We start from the raw sequence: 17,932 nt of genomic DNA, 5'->3' as shown, positions 1-17,932 counted from the left end.
AACAGCCGTGTTTAAGGTCATAGAAAGCCGAGCTCCTCTGGTGCAATTACAAAGCTGCAGTTTTCATAATTACTCTACTTTTACATGTGCTGCAGCTACAGCTACTTCTAGACAAACGCAAACACGGGAACAAACACTCATAAACTGAAGAGTGCAATATTCCCATATTATATACAAACGCCCACATTCAGTAGTAGGAGTGAACACTTGATTGCACATTACACATGCCTCACAGTCAGCCCCAGTCAAAAATACTTCGGTTTTTGTCACAAATTCCACAGGAAATACTGGCTCAGTTGGGTTTTGTGCATCGTTTTTCTGGAAAGGGGTGTTTATATCTATGAAAAAATAATTAGAATATGATGTGGAAGCCTGCTCTGATATATCAGTGTACATGATTGCACGTAGGTGGCTGTAGCTCATGAGCTCAGGCAGCATCTATTGTTCAACAACAATTATCGCCCGCTGACAAAGACGAAGGTGGAGCGATGGTGTTTTTGCCAGTGTCTCTGTATGCGCCTGTGTGTGTTTGTCTGCAAAATACCTCACAAACTACTGGAAAGATTATAAGAAAACCTTTAAAAAGTGATTATTGACTGTGCATCTACAAGTGAATCAGCTCACCAACCTATGCCTACATAAAAAAAGGCTTTACCTCAGTGAATTTTACAGACATTGAGCTACAATTTCAAGTGGTAGTAGCTGAGCGCCATCTCCATCACATGCTACAAGCGGGAACAGATCTAAAATGGTCTTGGTCTAAAACACAAAAGGTGGCAGGCCTTTATCGTATCTTAGATATGATGGTTTAAAAATGCATGCAGCACTGAAATCAGATATTTAAATGCAGAGCCACAATCTGGGTCCCTCTGTTTGTATTTTTTGCACGCCTGTGTCCCCCGTTCTGTGGGTTTGTGCACATGTGCCTGCATGCCTGATTGCACATGTGACTTGAGCAAACGCCAACACTGGTGGCCTTGTCTGTTTGTCTCACACAGACGTTCTGTGAATGTGTGCCCAGCTCCTCCCAACTCAAACACCGCTGGTCAGACTCAGAAACTGCCAGGGAGACTCCGGCCAAGGTAAGGCCCTGTCTCCACCTCGTATGTATGTTCGCATGCACTCACGGAAACACAGAGAGGTCCTAGCAGCTGCCTACGATTCTATATTATTCCTGTCAAAGATCACTCAACTGATGTGGAAAATAAAAATAAAAACTGTAGCCATTACTTTCTAAATTAAAAAATGCAAAAAACAAGGACCAGCAACTTTAATTTGCTTGGGTACCGTGGTGATCATTTTCTCAGTTTATTATAGTGTTCTTAAACAGGCAAAGATACACCTCAAGAGATATTCTGGCTATTTTGTAATGGGATTCTGTGTAAAAGGTTTGCGCAATTAATATCTTGTCTCTTGTTGAAAGCTCTTTGAATGGCTTCAGTTTATAATAGAAACAGTTTAAGTCTGACAGGACTGGAGTTAACGGCTGGCCAGACAGCAGCCAGGATCCTTGTGGACTGCTGCGGTCTTAAAACAGCTCCACCTCAATAGATTTTTAGCAATTCCTGCAAACATTAATTCATAGATCCTTACCCAGATGTCTATTTAGCATTACATGAATATTTAAATTAAAAAAATATGTTGTTTGTTTTTGCTTGTTCGTTTGTTTTCCCAAGTGCAAAAAGCAACACCAGCTAGGTGTAACACTTTCTGTGGCACCTGGGGCCCATTCTGGCAAAAAAAAATAATTTTGTGATGTTAATGTTTAAATAATAGTTTTTGCTTGAATGCTATAAAGTTTTGGAAATGTTTCAAATTTGCGAATGAAGCTCGTCAAATCATTTCAGGCTTGGTTGTGTTAAGACTAGCCACCAATTCTCAGTTCTGTCAGACTAAAAGTATTTTTCTCCAAGCTAAAGTTGTTCAAAGAGGTATCTACAACAGGTAATATGTTAATTGTTCACAACTTTTATGCAGAACACAAAAATGTTGTTTTATGGTCCACTATATTAGCAAATGATGCAACATGGGTTCACTCTAATAAATCTCACAAAATCAATAAAATAAATCGACACACAAGGATGTTCGATGCAAAATAATAATATAAAAAAACATGATTCAAAAGCCCACACTTCAGAAGCTAGAATAAGGAAGTATTTGAAATGTTTGTATACAATTGAGTTAACTTCTAAAAAGAAAAAAGGCACAAAAGCTTGGCTCAATGGAAATATTCACTCTGATCAATAGCAGTGTGTAGTGGATTAAAGCTGTTTCATTGCTCCATTCTTTCTTTCTTTTTCTTTTTCTTTTTTGCTGCTGTTTAAATTCCATTGTTTTCCTTCCAGGAAAAACAGGGTCACTCAGTGAATAGTGACTTGCTCAGGCACGGAGGAGATTAGGTATCATCTACAATGCTTCTCATCTCGCTGGCAGTGTGAAGGATTATTTCATATTACACTCCACATTTTGTCACCGAGCAGCAGTGACGACGTTACCTTAGCTCAAGTACCCAGTCACACAGGAATTAGATGAATTAGCCCCTGCAGGTTTTCCCAAATGAGTGACGTGATCACAGCGTACGGAGTTTGCAGAAATTGCATCAAATGCAAATGGAAAATTGTTGTTTGTGAAAGCAGGTGTATGAAAATAAAGGTCCTTTTTAAAACCAATGCAACATTTAAATGTGTTTGAAGAAATAATTGTCTTATTTTAGTGTTAATAAGTGTCTATGTTAATGTTTGACAACAAAGACGAGCAAAGTCTTTCATTTGGAAAAAAAAGGCCTGTCAGTTATTATGGATGACAGGACTTCATCATCGACATAAACACAAATCCTCTCTGATTCTTCTTCCTCTACCCGTCAGAATTCTCCTTGTGGTCTTCACAAATCCCAAATGGCATTGATAGAGACAGAAGGAAATCTGAAAGTCAACCACTAATTACAGAATGGGCTTCTGCTGAGTGGCTTGTTGACCAAAGAAAAAAAAAAATAGGAGGAAAAAATGTGTTAAGAGGTTGCTGGCAACCCATACTCAGTGTCATTACTCCACTCCGGTTCTTGAGCTGAGTTCAGACATCGTGTATTCTGCTGGGACACGAAGCAGGCTGCTGCTGCATTTTATTTATTTATTTATTTTTTACTGACCATCAAGCTGATAAGGCAGCAGAAAAGCCTCGGTGGCTAATGAGTTTTCCATTTTATTTTCTGACTTCATGTCAGTCTGCCCTTGCACGAAATAAAACGTCTCAGTCAGTGGCAGTTATGTTATGGCACCTTTGCTTTCAAGACCATTTTTATGATGAGTGGAGAAATGGATATTCATTATGTATGAATAATTAACAAAAAAAAATGATTATCACTTTGCTTCTTTTCAAAGACTTTTCTCCAAGATGACACCACTAAAGTCATATGTGATTTTTTTTTTAAATTAGAAATTATAAAGTGCATTTCTGTTATGTGGGATTTTCTTTGTCATAATATGACTTATCTTAAAAAAATGCCCTGAAAAAGTGTCTTATTATGGTTATGAAAGGAAGAAGTTAAAAATTCAGTCATGAATGTGGTCAATAAAAAACTGAACTGTAGGTCTGGAGGAGTAATGTTTGTTTTTTATAGAATTCATGTCGGCCATCTAATCACCTTCTTTGGGTATTTATTATAACTAGCATGACAATTTAATTCTGACCTGGAGATTTTGGTGTCAAAAGGTTCATATCACGATAAAGGTAACATCTCACTGGGCTGTAACTGTTGGCGAATAGTTGGCGACTCAAACTTGCAAAAGAATTTCGAGAAAACTGTTAAATTTTCTGTTGCACTCTCACAAAATTTTGAGCAACCAAGCAACCAGCGAGCAAAAAAAATGGCTGCACAAAATGCAGCCATTTGTTTTGTGTGTTTATAACTTGCAAACACATATTCTGGACTACGCACATTATTAATTTCTTGCCCTTATCATACCTTCTTTGTCTCCCTTTGTACCTACTTTGACAGCAGCTCCCACATTTATGATTTAATCTACAGGAGTACCCTTTGGAAATGAACATGGGCAGATTGGGACCAGTTTTTAAATAACTGATTATCATCAGCGTGGTTTTCAGTCCTGGACATTCAGAGTTGTATCCTCAGATGTTTTCAATCAAAGGGGAGCTGCAGCACAGGTGTTAAAATACTGCTCTAGTGGTCTGGAGACAGACTAGAGACACCTGAGACAAACTTAAGATCCATTTTAAGAGTGCAAGACTTTGTGGGGTTTCTCAATTTCCTCGTGTGGGTTGCAAACGTTATGAGACTTTTCATAGACTTCCTTGTAAATGCAGATCACCAAATAGTTGCAACCCAGTGAAATACTATCTTGATCAACTTACTGATTTGTGCTCCAAACAAATGCAGCCTTTATTAGAGATTACCACCAGTAAAAGGTAATAAAATTAACAAGATTTCTTTTTGTTTTCTGTTGTTTCTCTTAGGAGTGGTTAAACCTTTTTGCTTTCCTAACAATAATCAAAACTAGTCTTTGAACTAAGATTTCCACATGAGTTTAAAATATAAAATGTATTAGATTATGTTTTCATTAATTTCACCCAATTTTTGTCATAAAAATCAGTGCCTCGCGATGTTACTTACTTACTCGTTCATTTTCTGTACACCTGCTTCGTTCTGTTCAGGCCTAGCAGCCAACAGGTGACAGGCAGAGTACAACCCTGGACAAGCTGTGAGTCCACTGCAGAACCCATACAGAGACACAATCATTCCTGCACACAGTCACACCCAAGGTCAATTTAGTTGTGCTAAATAACCTAACACACCTGTTGTTGGACTGTGGACGGAAACCACAATCTTTACTCTAACACTCGCTTATTTTCGTATTCTATCATACTAAAAGATTTACTCAGAGCTGCTGTTTTCGGCATTGGGAAATTGCGTCCTTATTGTATGTCCTTATTGTATGTCCTTATTGTATGTCCTTATTTTTGTTCAAGTGGTATTTTTTTCCCCCAGATGCTGGCAACATGAGGAGACACAGCTGGTGGCGACAGCCGTCATTGCTAGTTCTTGCAACAGCTTGGCATATAAGAGCCCTGTGTAATAAAACAAGTGTAGAGAATGATTTGATGGGCCATCAGTAAAGTGGTTTTGCTACTTAAAAGGTTAAAATCTTGAATCCTAACTGTGTTGCAGTGCTCGTATTTGTATATTCTGGGTGTGCAGATGTCAGTAATGTATGTGTCTTGCTGTCAGCAAACCCCAAGAACATTATATCTCTTTTATGTCAAGTTAACAGTCAATATGGCAGCAATGAATATTCAGTGCCGTTACAGTGATGGCCACTGATGTCTTGGCCCCACTGGCAACAGTGCTCAGAGAAACTGCTCTAATGTTACATCGCTGCCATTGTGCAGAGTGTGGCCATTATGCACATTATGTACAGCGCAGACACTCTGAGACACACACATCTATACACACAGACAAGCCGAGTTACACTGTCAGAATATCTAAGTTGCACCTGTGTTCTAAGATGGGGACGAAAAAAACAAGTTTGACACGCAAGGAAAGATTTTTTAGTACAGTCATGGTTGATGTGTTGAGTTAGAATGAAGAGACAAACTTAAAAAAAAAGGTGAGGTTTTGACAAAAAGAGCTTTTTATTTTTTAATTAATCTAGTTATATGCAGTATGTGCATCTGTCTGCTCGTGCTGTTAAAAGCATTTGGCAGGGAAGACTGTGTTGAAATTTTGTTTGATGTAGGCATCAGACATTTCAATAGCGTGGGTGATAGTAGTGGACCAAGTATTTTTGCGTTTTTTTTTTAAAAAAGAAGAAGAAAAATCAAGATTTTTCTAAGTTGTTGTTTCTGTATGAGTACACCAAGCCACCCGAACAACCAAAGCAAATCAGGATGTGGATGCTTTGTATGTTTTAGCTTTTGTATGAAGCTAAGAGAGGAAAAGATCACCTCTTTTTATTTTGAACCGATTTCAGTTTCAAGAAAGTACAACTGTATCAAAACAATGTTTTGCCTGTATCTCCTTGGCAATTATCACAGTGTGCAAGTGCTTTGTTTTTCCAAGCAATGAAGAGTGTTGAAGGTTTTTGTTTATGGGATTTCCACCCTTTTCTTCTTTTTTTTTGAACATAAAAAAGCTTCCAGTTCTGTGAGATTCTTTGACCATGTTCATGTTCTGCTCTTTGTTTTCTGTTGTGTATTTGATGTGGGTTTTGAATCATTACCCTGTCACCCTCTTGTCAACTGCAGCTTTTTCCAAAGACAGGTTGATGTTTCCTTTCAGAATGTTCTCATATCTTATTTTTTCTTTCTGCTGTTGAAATGTTCCCTGTGCCACCGGTTGCAGCACATATCTAATGTCCGATCCAGGTTGCGCATAAATGTTAGTAGGGTGCCCTCACCCATTCGCTGTACCCACTCTGTTCTGCTCAGGGGTTGGGGAGGTTGTGATGGAAGTTTTGTGACTAACGGTTTTGTAAATTGTATCCCAAAATTCGATTCAGTTTGCAGGATTTAGTTTCTGTGGATTTGTATCTGTGTCTACAGGATTTGTTTTCATAATGCATCATTTTGAGCAGGTTTTTTATTATTATTATTTGCTTTTCTAACATTTCTAAAAGCACCTCTCTGAATGTTTTCTTAGTCATCAAGATTGCAGCTCGACCTCCTCCTTTCCTGCTAAACATTATTTCTTTGTTACATTATGACCTCAAAAGACATCCACCTCAAAAAATACTTTGGCTTAAAATGATAAACGTATTTTTCTTTTTTTTAAGGCTCCCTTCACACTGGATGAGGACCCCCACTAAAATGCAAAACAATTTCAACCACAATAACGATGGTCTTTGCAGGGTCTTGGCAGGGTCTTCAGTGGTGTATTAAAAACACGGTGTGGTAGATTGTGGAGTATTTTGAGCATGCACAGTATTTTTGTAGTGATGCTGTGGTGGTTTAAACTTGTATCTCCCTGGGCTGCAACTACTGGAGGCTAGTTTGCGAATGTCATTCATGAGAGAGCCTCCAAAATGTCTCGGAACAGTTGCAGGAGTTCTCAATTGCAAAGGTTTGCAGTCTTCTTGCTTGAAATTTAGACAAGTTCAAAAACAAAAAGAGTGTACAACAAAATTTTGTTTCAAGGTAGTCACTGAGCTCTTGCAGGAATCTCAAACCTTTCTCTGTTTAGTTTTCATAATTGTAGAGTGCGAGGGCTGTATTTTGACACCAGCACTGCAGCTCTGACAGAAAACACATGAAAATAGGCTGTGATTTTTACAAATTGGCCATTCAAAAGCACCTGCGTGGTTTGCTCTCAAACACTCAGAATTCAGTGAGAATGCAACTGGAAATTTGCCTATTTTCTTGCAATTTTGAGTGATTTGAAGCAGGACTGGCCACACTGTCCTCATGCCGGGTAGGATCTCATCTCTCCCACTCTTGGTGGTAGTGTCATGCTAGTGTGGTATGATCTTCTAGCTTGTAGCCGCATCCAGACATGGTTCCAGAGAAAATCGCTCTGGGAGCATGCTGCAGTCATAGGTATATATGATTATTGTATGAGTATTGTTTTGGAAACAAGCTGCTGATGGATAAATGTACGTATAAAGTGTGATGAAGGCAAATGAGAGTGACTCAGGATGGTGGCATATACTAAAAGCGAACATATTTTTATTCATTTTTAATACATTTAAGCATCATAACTGCCTTGTCGCTTAAAGGAAGTTTTCCAAATTTGCCACAGTCTAGCAGTGTTCCAATAAGTTGTGTACATCCTGAAGAGCATAGCAGCGTCATCATCCAGTGTGAAGGATTTTTTATTTACCCATCATCTATTATTACCCCCTTTTTTATCAGTGAAAAACTGATCAACAGAAAATGAATTACTTGATGAAGGTAGCCATGGCTGGTATTAGTGGTGTGACTCAGGATTTATAATCACTGCGAAAATCTTAGAGAATAGTAATTCAGCAGGAACTCATCAATGATTGTTCACTTGCTTCGGGCTCAATATTTTATTTCTGTGTGGGTGGTGAATAAAGCCCCAAGGCCACAAACAGGGCTCATGTAAGAAAACCACATCCAGCCCACATGAACCCTTTTAGTGCATTATCCAAGGTAGATGATTGGACAAAAGAGGGCTTTAAAATGGGCTTTACTTTTTAGGTGAACACCCCCACATGTCTGGGGTATTTACTACTTTTTATGGCCTCAACCCATAGACCATGGGTACACAAAGCTCATGGAAACTTTTAATGCATAGGATAATTGATTTTTTTTTTCACTTTCTTTAAAGGAATCATAAAGCTTTTTCGTACAGCAGACCATTACCCCTGTATTAGTGGACTTCAATGTGCCTCTAAAGCTAATTTGCATATTAATGTGTTGTTTTTTTTTCTCACCCTCTCATAAAAGCAGAAAACAAGCACATTCTCACACATCAGCTCACATATTTTCATATGAAGCATCCCCTGGTGATAAAATGGAAAGATCAAATGCTGATTCATTTGGGCGAAGATGTTTAAGTAGGCCTTGTGGTTATCATCTATCCATTTTTAGCCCTCATGACCTGAAAATATGGGGTTGGATTCAAAAGCGACATTAAATACTGAGCTTAATAGTCCAGTTAATGGAGACTGTGGTTCCAATAGGGTTTGATAATCTCGTTTTTCTTCTATATGCTCCTGGCTGTTAGTGTCACCTTTGCTTTCTTAGTCTGATTAATGATTTTCTTTAGGCGTTTATTGTTTTCTTTTCTGTCCTCGGACTGGAAATCCAGAATCTTGCTGTAGGTGTCTCAAATCCAGCATCCTTCTGCGGGCTGTGCCAGAATCAGTGTTGTGACATGCAGGGTATTCGGACAGAAATCGTCCTGTCCCTTTGTGTTAAAATGGTGTGTTTTTCAATCAGACTGGCAGTTGAAGGAATCAGCATTCTATTTCTCCACAAATCATCCCCAAAAAACACATTCTAAAAAGATGGGTATGTGGTTATATTGCACACCACTGAGAATTGAATAGGTATTGAAAACCCTCTCAGTGATGGATGAAAGTCATTTCTTTCGTAAAAAGTCCGGCTCTATGATGTAATTTTTTTATGTTGAAGCAATCTTTATCCTAACACACTTTTTTTCCCCTTCCTCTTTTCCTTTCTTCCTTCTTTTTCCCACTCACAGAGGATGAGCTGCAGCTACCTGCTCTGCACCATCCTGCTCTTTGTGGCTGTACTGCTGGCCGTCACTGTGACCGGCACCATCCTCTTTATGAATCACTACCAGGCCCCGCCCATGTCCGATGGCCTACCCCACATTTCCACCAATCAGGATGAAGCAAATGCCCTGGTCACCGTCGAGAGAGGCGACGGCTCTCGTATAAACATCTTTATCGACCCCAACTGCCCCGATTACAACAGCAACTTCATGCGGCTGGAGGGTGTGCAGACCTCACTGCTTCACTCGCTGACTGACCACGACTCTGACCTGAAGTCAGTGAAAGGCCAGGACCGGGCTCTGCTTGTCAGCCTGGCTGAGGAGGTGGCCAAGCTGTCAGCGCATGCCGGGCAACTGAAAATGGACTATGAGTCTCTGCGCAGAGGGCAAAGCAGTCTGGGTCAAGACCTGAACACCCTCCAGACAGAACAGGGACGCCTTATACAGGTGAGACACCTACACATCTACATACATGCACAAATATGATACATATCAGTATATCCATTCAGTTCTTGTTGCAACTGCCTCTGTAGAAATGGACAAATTGCAGTCCTCAGTCAGCTCCTAGCCATGGTCTTCTTCTTCTTGGTAGTTTTCTCTGTTGTTCTGTCCGTGTTTGTGGAATGAATAACAAGTAGAAAATGTAAGTCCTACATAGGTTCACATCATGTAACCAGAACCAGTACACAAGCAGTACAGAAAAAAAAGTTGTGTGGACGTTGTTGGTACTCTCACACTTCAGCAATGCAATAGGTGCTCACCAGCAACTGTATTGTCAACAGTGTTGTTAATACAGTTTGCCAAGAATGCCACTGATAAACAGCTTGAATAAGATGGACAAAAAAGACAAGCAATCACACTGCCAATTATGCATACAGCACAACAAAACCATTGTGCAACTTTACTTTTGGGGTTACTGCTAATATAAGCTTTGTTATTATGATAGATTAATGGCATATATGTGACATTTAAAAATGCTACAGAATTTATCAACATGACCAATAAATCTATGGCAACCAGGTGTTGCTGGAGACCACGCTACATGTGCTAGAGTATCAGATATGTAATTAGGTGATGTTTTGATGTTATTTTTGTACAGTCACACATCTGAAAAAAACACAAAGCAAAGATGCACAAGTGAGATGGGGGGTATTATCATAATACTGCTGTACTTAAGTAAATACCGTTACCTTCCACTATTGTTTGCTGAACTGAAATCATTCTGTGAGGGCAAAAATAAAAGGTATCAATGTGACAAAGTCCTTCTTCTCAGTCTGCACTTACTTTGATCTGTCTTGGCACATGCTGTCAGTGAGTTGGTTCTCACTTGATTAACAGCTGTTTGTTTTTGCTACTTAACAAAAGAGAGGCCAATTGAAGGGCCAACACTTTGTAGACTGCTGTTTCATCCAAGCATTTAACAAAACATTCAGTGTGAATCTTTTTGTTTGTTCTTGCCATTTCCGTCCCTGATCCCTGGCGGTGACTGCTAATTGGTAGGAACAACTAAACTGAAGCCATTGTGGAGCACTCACAATCAAAGTCATTACTTTAAGTACAGTAAAGAGAGGCCCAGGAGGTGGATTGTGAAAACGCCTATCAATATGTATCGATTGTGAAGCCACCTAAGGATGTGTGACAGCTCATTGGACTTGAACTTTCGCTTTTTATTTAGTCCTTTCCTTCTCTGTACTGCAAATTCAAGCCATGATCGTTCCCTCAGTCAATGCCAACTCGAGCATGTCAGTTTCTTTCACCACTGTAATCGCCCAGTAACAGCTAAATTAAAGTGCAAATAGGGCTCATGTTACACAGGCTTGTGTTCCACTAAGTAAAACTCTTTCAGCCTAATGTTTGAAGAGGAAGTCAGCGGGGAAGAAATGCCCATCATGTTTCCAGAAACCCTACAAGTTGCACATTAATTCAGTAAGATAGAATAATGTTTCCCATGATGTCTAAGCTAGACTCCACATTGGATAAAAACATAATTGGACCCCCTTTAGCTTTGCGCTGTCTACACTGATTTATTGATGATACATTTCCTAAATGTGTGTGGAAATTATTCACACTGCATGCTCTTTTAATCTTGTCATACCAGCCACGGTCTCTGTGCTGTGCCACAAATAGATTTTATTGCTGCCAGCTAAAAAAGAAGAAGAAGAAGAAGAAAGAAAACCAGCTGAAACAATTGAATTCATTCCTCTTCCGCTAGTCTTTTCTTAAAGCCAGACCCCTATAGCTTGTTGATCAACAATCTTTAAAACACCCTGGGTTTCTGTGTCTGTGGGGTAAGAAACCGTGCATGCTGACTGAGTGTGCAGTAAAAGCAGCGAGTGGGCCCACTTGCTTTTGATACTGTTAATGTGTGTGGCGGAGAGTTGATGGCGTAGTGCATCGGGCAGGGTAAGCGGAGGTGGTACCAGCAGCTCAGATACTCCAGGTGATTGATTTCCTCTGTGGAGGCAAGGCATGTGGTGCGCACATCCGCTGTTTCTGCTTGACACCAAGGTGTGACTGTGTGATCTATGGGACACCTGTGGCCGCGACTTCTGATTTATAGGACGACACATAGCTGGCTGCACCAGTGTTAGTGTTGACTCTATGTGCGCTGCAGCCCCCCACACCCCAGCACCACCACCAAACAAACAAAAAAAAAAAAAGAAGAAGAAATCTCACCCTGCCACACAGGGAGAAAACCTTCCACGTTTTCTCCGAGGTTGTGTGTAGGAGAATCTGATTGCAGTGGGTTTAGGACCAATCTGTTTTGATTATTCAAAAACTGGCATATTCATTTTTCACGGCGAGCGTTTGCTGCCTCAAATAGAAGAGTTCCCACGTATTTGCATTTAAATAAATCACCCTGACAGGAGAGACAACTTCCAGCTGATGGTCAGGTTTCAAAGTGATGTGCAAGATAAAGCACGCTGCTATATGCCGGGGCAGTGTCTAATGTGTTCGTTCAATTTTCTTCACCTAAATTAAAATTCAGAATGCAACAGTGCTGAAATAGCACTTCACATCCCATCTTTTATGTTGGCATAATCTTTCATGTAATCAACACATTTTAAATATGATAAAGGATCGGAATACTTTAAATTGTTTCTTTTCCTACTTTGTTTTAGAGGTTTATTATATGATGTCAACGACCCAGTCTGCCAGTGTTTTATCCTTCTTTTAAAGTTGCCATTAAATATTATAGACCCACCACTCTACAGTGAACCTGCAGGAGTCTGCTTTGCTCTGTCTGTTCAGATACGCAGATAACAGTTGCAGAAATCTAGTTCATAAAATAATTTTATCACCTTAAATGACTCTGCAGCTTAGCTCTTATCTGAAACAGCCCATTGAAGGCTTTGATTTGTGAATCTGCACATGTATTCATACTGAACCGTCACAAGTTCTGACATCAAGGTCTGGTGCGTGCAATCAGACAAGAATATATTAGTCACGAGCGATCAACTCGCTCATCTAGAAGAGGGCACACATGTTTTTTTAATTGCTTTTTGCTAACTGCCACAACAGAAAAGGAGTACAGGAAGATGCTATCTAAAGCACTCTACACCAAAGCAAAGCAAGAATGTCTAATTTGGATGGCACACAGGAGCTGGAAGACATGCCTGTTTGCTTCAAGTCCGGTGTGTGGAAAAGTTTCCCAGTTATCCATGACAGCAGTGGAGCACAAGGGGTGGACAGAGGGAAGGCCAAAAGAGATATAATTGCTCCTCCAGTGTTAATAAACACCTGTAAACATGCCACCAAATGCCTAGAAGGCTTCACTCTTGTCTAAATAGCACACAGGCACTCACATAGCTGAAAAGTTGATTGCGAGTGCTTATTTTAGTTATTTTGATTTTATTATTTTTTGTAGATGAGGTGTTATTGTCTTTGTATTGCCATTTATTATGCATTAAGTTTAGGCCAAACTATTAGACACACTCCTTTTATAATGTTTTCTTAACAAAAAGGCATTGCTTTTCAGTTTTAGAGTTTATTAAACTCTTTCTTTAACACATGGCCTAAAGGCAACTGTTTACAGTTTAAATTGGATGAATAGGACAGTGACTTTTTCATTTTCCTTTATTTTATAGTGAAGGTATCAGTTGACAATTCTACCTTGTCATACATGACCTGTTACCATAAAGCCTCCCCACGAACAAGAATGTTTTTTGCTTGTTTGTTTGTTTTGTTCCTTCTGCTTATGGGAAGCTTATTGACTGTTTAAAATAAGTGAAAAGAAACAAAGCATTTGGCATCTGTTTCTTTATCCCGCTGCACAGAAACAACATGTCAAACGATAACTCCAAAACCAAGAGACATACTAAACTGTGATGTGTATGTACCATTTCACCTCCCGTTCCTATAATTATCTGTGTAGCATTTAATTTTTGAATTTACATTTTAAATCAGGAAAAAAAAAACAACACTAACATTATTGGCCTGTCACCACTAATTTATGAGTACTGAGCTCCATTTCCTTACCTCTGTCAGTCTAATCAAAACTGTTTATACCCTTTTTTGTTCACAGAACTGTATGGTATTGTATGATGTAAATGTATTTCTAAAGAAACTCCAAACTGCACCCGCCTTAGCTGGAACACAAATTAACACAGGTAAAGCAGGAGTTATAGCAACAGTTTTTATACTAAAAAGGACTTCAAGTCCTTTTACACAGTTTATCACTGAGTACTTTTTATTGTAACAACTGAATTACTTCATTCCCAATGTATTTCTAAACAAATAAAAGAACACACTCCATCATTCTGTATTATATCGGTTTGTGTTATATTCATGAGCTCCCAGTTTCTGTTTCCCTCAGTCCTACATGGAAATCAGTTTAAACTTAACAGAATCAAAGTAGCTGTTATTTTTAGTTTGACACTATTGATGGCTCTGCAGCTATGCAATCATGACCTGGGCTCATATAACATCCAAAAATGAACAAAAAGCACAATGGCCACTGCAGCAAAAATCTCCAAGCATAAGAAAACCAAATTGAGTTCATATACTTTACTATTTTGATGTTTAATGATGCACAAAGTGCGACTGCAAAAATTCTGCCCAGAGGTAAAGGCTGCGAAAAAGAGGCATAACTTAGTGATTTTCTTGAACCACGGGTCACAGTTTTAACTGAATTATGTGCTCATGGACTATTAATGTTTTAAGCAAGTGACACAGGGGCATGTAGGAGCAAGCCACTGCTGTGGTAGAAAACCATACCACCTTAAAAACATTCACTCATATGGACACAAGTCCTTTGTGTGCTCAAGAAACTAAAACTGTGTTTGTTTTAAGATCTTCGCCACGGCTGTGATATAAACAACTTCAAACCCCCAGTAAGAAGCATGTAATGATAAAACTCAAATAAAATGCGCAAGCCTAAATGGGGCACTTCAAACGTTCAACTCGCTAGTTCAAAGGAATAAAACATGACAGCGTTTTGTGGGAGCCAAACAGCTAGTGTGTATTTTTATCACAAAAATTAAAACTATTCTAAACATATTATTACTACTGTGACCATTATAACAATAATTACCATATTATTATTTTTTTTTTTACAAGAAATGTCTTTAGAAGATTGTTTATATTCCCCAGAAATATAAATATAAAAACACTGCAGATAGTTACAGATGACAATAAAGTTGTGCATCAAAATTTAATTTACCAAGTATATTATAAGTGTAAGGAATTTCAGTTGACGAGTACATAGAAGACTGGCAAGTGGCACAAACTAGTACAAAATACTCACATATGTTCAAGCTAAGCTAAGAAACTAAGGCCAAATCCCATTTTCTACCTATAAACCTATCCCTACCCAGTAAAAGGGTTAGTCTTGTCATTTCTGAACTGATGTCCTATCCAGTAGTTATCAGTCATTAGAATCTAATTAGCTGTAACATCAAATATAGAGCACAGGGTATACAAAAAAGAGCAGACTAGGCTAATGGCTCGTCAAAAAAAGAGAATTTGTATTGTTTTTCAGGCTTATAAAACAAATTTTTCCCAAAAACAACAGACCGGTCAAAAAGAATGCTACATTAGCTGATAATAAACATACGCTTTTGCATGACACCATTTGTTTACAGTGTCGCTGTTTTTTCAACCAAACAATGTTTGTGTTTCGATGCATATGTATGCATGCTGAGCGTAGTCCATTTAATGCAGAATGTTTCAATACACCGGAAAATGAGATATCCGGTGGATCTAGTTTAGTGTATTCTGATCGATTAGAATACATTAAACTAGAGATTAGAATGTTTGTTGAGACAATATTCTATCTTTACTGGAAATAAATCATATATTCTTGTCTTTTTTCTATGCTTGTTGAGGATTAATGCCAATATTACTAAGCATAAGTTGGTACACAATAACATAGACATCACAGTGACTGTTATGACAGTAAAATATTGTTTAATGGAGAAACATGATGGTATCTTTCTGCTTATTAACACAATGTTTTATTATTTTTTATAAATACTGTATTTTTAACATAACATATTGTTTGAAGTCCTCCAAAAATCTAGAAAGCCCTGCTCCTTTCTCCTTAGAAAATAGAAAATTTCAGGACACTCATCCCCTGCTAGAACATGCAAAATGAATAATAGGACCAACAAGCAAGAGGAAGAGGTAAAATGGAATTTGGCCTAGAATCTGAGAAAATGATTAAAATATTAATACGAGATGATCATAATGATATTTATTATTGTTATTCTTTTTGTTGGAAATAAGGAGGAAAAGAAGTACAAAAGAGAAAGAAGAAAAATAAACACAAGTAGAGACTGTAGGAACACATTAATGGTGTGTATTATTTATAATATTTCACAAGGTTAGATGTGTTTTTTTGCAACAAGCAACAGTCTGAATGTGGGTGTTTAAAGTCCCCACCACGGTGAATAAAAATGCCGTTAGCATGTTTTTTTTTCTGCTCGCCCTGATAGTCTTGAATCTCCCACCACACAGAGTAGGCTTGCAGAGGCGGAGTCTGAATTTGCCAACATGCTTTATGACCCTGTTGTCTTAAGTGTCTTGAAGCGATGGCAGAGTACAGCCAATGATTCAATCAGCTGTCCGGACTATGCCAGCTATTGTATCAAATGATGCAATTATCTGCATATATGTCAGGAACGGGGGCAGAATCAAGATAGATTATGTTTTGGTTTGTTTTTAGAGACTTCTGCTCAAATGAAACATTTAAAGCTCACTTCAAACATTTATTTTTTATTATTAATAACAATGCTTTAATACCACTGCTATGATTATTGTGTCTCTCTCCAGCTACTCAAAGACAGAATCAAATTCTGGTTCACAGACCACATACTCTGTGTGATAAGAATTAGATTTACTTTGAAAACAGTCTCATTAAGTATGAAGGTTAAGTTCATCATCGAGGGTAATCTTTTATTCATCGTCTCTTTGCTTCAGAGACTTCTGTGTCCAGGATGTCTGACTGTCGAATCTAACGACCAAAGCAAAGGTTGACCTAACATTTGTACACCACATTAATGCACCGAACACTCATTGACTCATTCATAACATGTAATTACAAGGAAGTAGAACACATAAACTTTCTATTCTGTTCATTTGGAGGAGCTTAACAAAGGATGTGGCAAGTTGCAGTCAGGTGATTTTACACTGTTATCACTGTCATCTCACAGAGACAAACTTTTGTCTGGGAAAAAAAAATTCTCTAATTTGTCACATATTATTACATGACAGGAGGCTTAACACACTCACTTGTAAAATAATTACTTAGATCGTTTAATTATGCACCTGTACTGTATTATAGCACTTATTGTATAGTTGCATTTCAGTGAGTTTGATAATGCTAACCTTCTAGCCTTTTTTAACTTCAACAGTGGTGCAATACACAGTAGAGTTGGCAGTAATCAGATATCATGGAGTAACTAAAACCAACCGTCTTTCTTCAGTTAGTGTCAATAACCTTTGATTGCTACATAAACTCTAACAATGATTCAAAATGAAACAACTAAGTTGAAAATTTAGTTACCTGCTTGTATAAAGAATGTGCATTCTGTATGACTTCTTGTGCCATTCTTGTTATGTAGTATAATGTTTTTCATTGTACTAACACCTACTGTTTAGGAGGAAAACTACAGTAAGTGTAGATCATTTATTTTAAAAACTTTATTCAAAGCCATGAAAGGAAAAAAAAAATTCTGTCAATTAACAAGAAAATGCCTTAAAATGATACAGATAATAATACAACCTAAGCAATTAAGCAGATGCTAATGCACTTTTTTAGGGTATTTTGAAAAAGGTTTGAATGTACCAAGAAAATTGACTTCACTCAACCCTATTATATAGCTCTTTTCTGATTCACAGATGCAACTTTTGAATGTGGTCTGCTGCGGGTGCATGACTCTTTCGTGTTTCTTTTCTTTCTTCTATTGTTATTACAGCTCTTGACTTATCCATCAAGTGCCAAAAAAATTCATTCTATTTTCAGGGGCCACAGTAAACGGACTGTTTTCTCAAGAGCAAATGTGCACGGGTCACCGTTGCTGGCAGGAAGGTTATGATTAGGTGATCTTGTCCCCAGCGCTGCCATTTCCAGTCTCAGGATATTTACCTGACTAAGACCCTTCCACCTCTCTCGCTGAATCTAAGCCGTGTGTTTCTGAGAATAAACAAGCTGGAAGGCATTTTCTGCTCTCACAGCAGCGTGTTATTCAGCACAACAACTATTCTCTTTTGTGCTCTACC

At 38.4% G+C, this 17,932-nt stretch overlaps 1 protein-coding gene across 2 annotated transcripts in view; it reads left to right on the top strand.

Annotated features, from left to right (window-relative positions):
* The window catches only part of fibcd1 (fibrinogen C domain containing 1), a 161,601-nt gene that overhangs the window by 37,906 nt on the left and 105,763 nt on the right, over window positions 1–17,932 (top strand). The window contains exons 2-3 of one of the 2 annotated variants that reach the window (XM_017407855.3): window positions 999–1,082; window positions 9,179–9,658. In XM_017407855.3, coding sequence (XP_017263344.1) covers window positions 999–1,082; window positions 9,179–9,658 — 564 coding nt within the window. The remainder of the gene's footprint in view (window positions 1–998; window positions 1,083–9,178; window positions 9,659–17,932) is intronic. The other variant, XM_017407856.3, reaches the window with a different exon arrangement.

This window comes from Kryptolebias marmoratus, linkage group LG14 (assembly GCF_001649575.2).
Source record: "Kryptolebias marmoratus isolate JLee-2015 linkage group LG14, ASM164957v2, whole genome shotgun sequence".
Classification (NCBI taxonomy): Eukaryota; Metazoa; Chordata; class Actinopteri; order Cyprinodontiformes; family Rivulidae; genus Kryptolebias; species Kryptolebias marmoratus.
The sequence above is the reverse complement of the archived record's forward strand: the minus strand, read 5'-3'. Positions and strand labels throughout refer to the sequence as shown.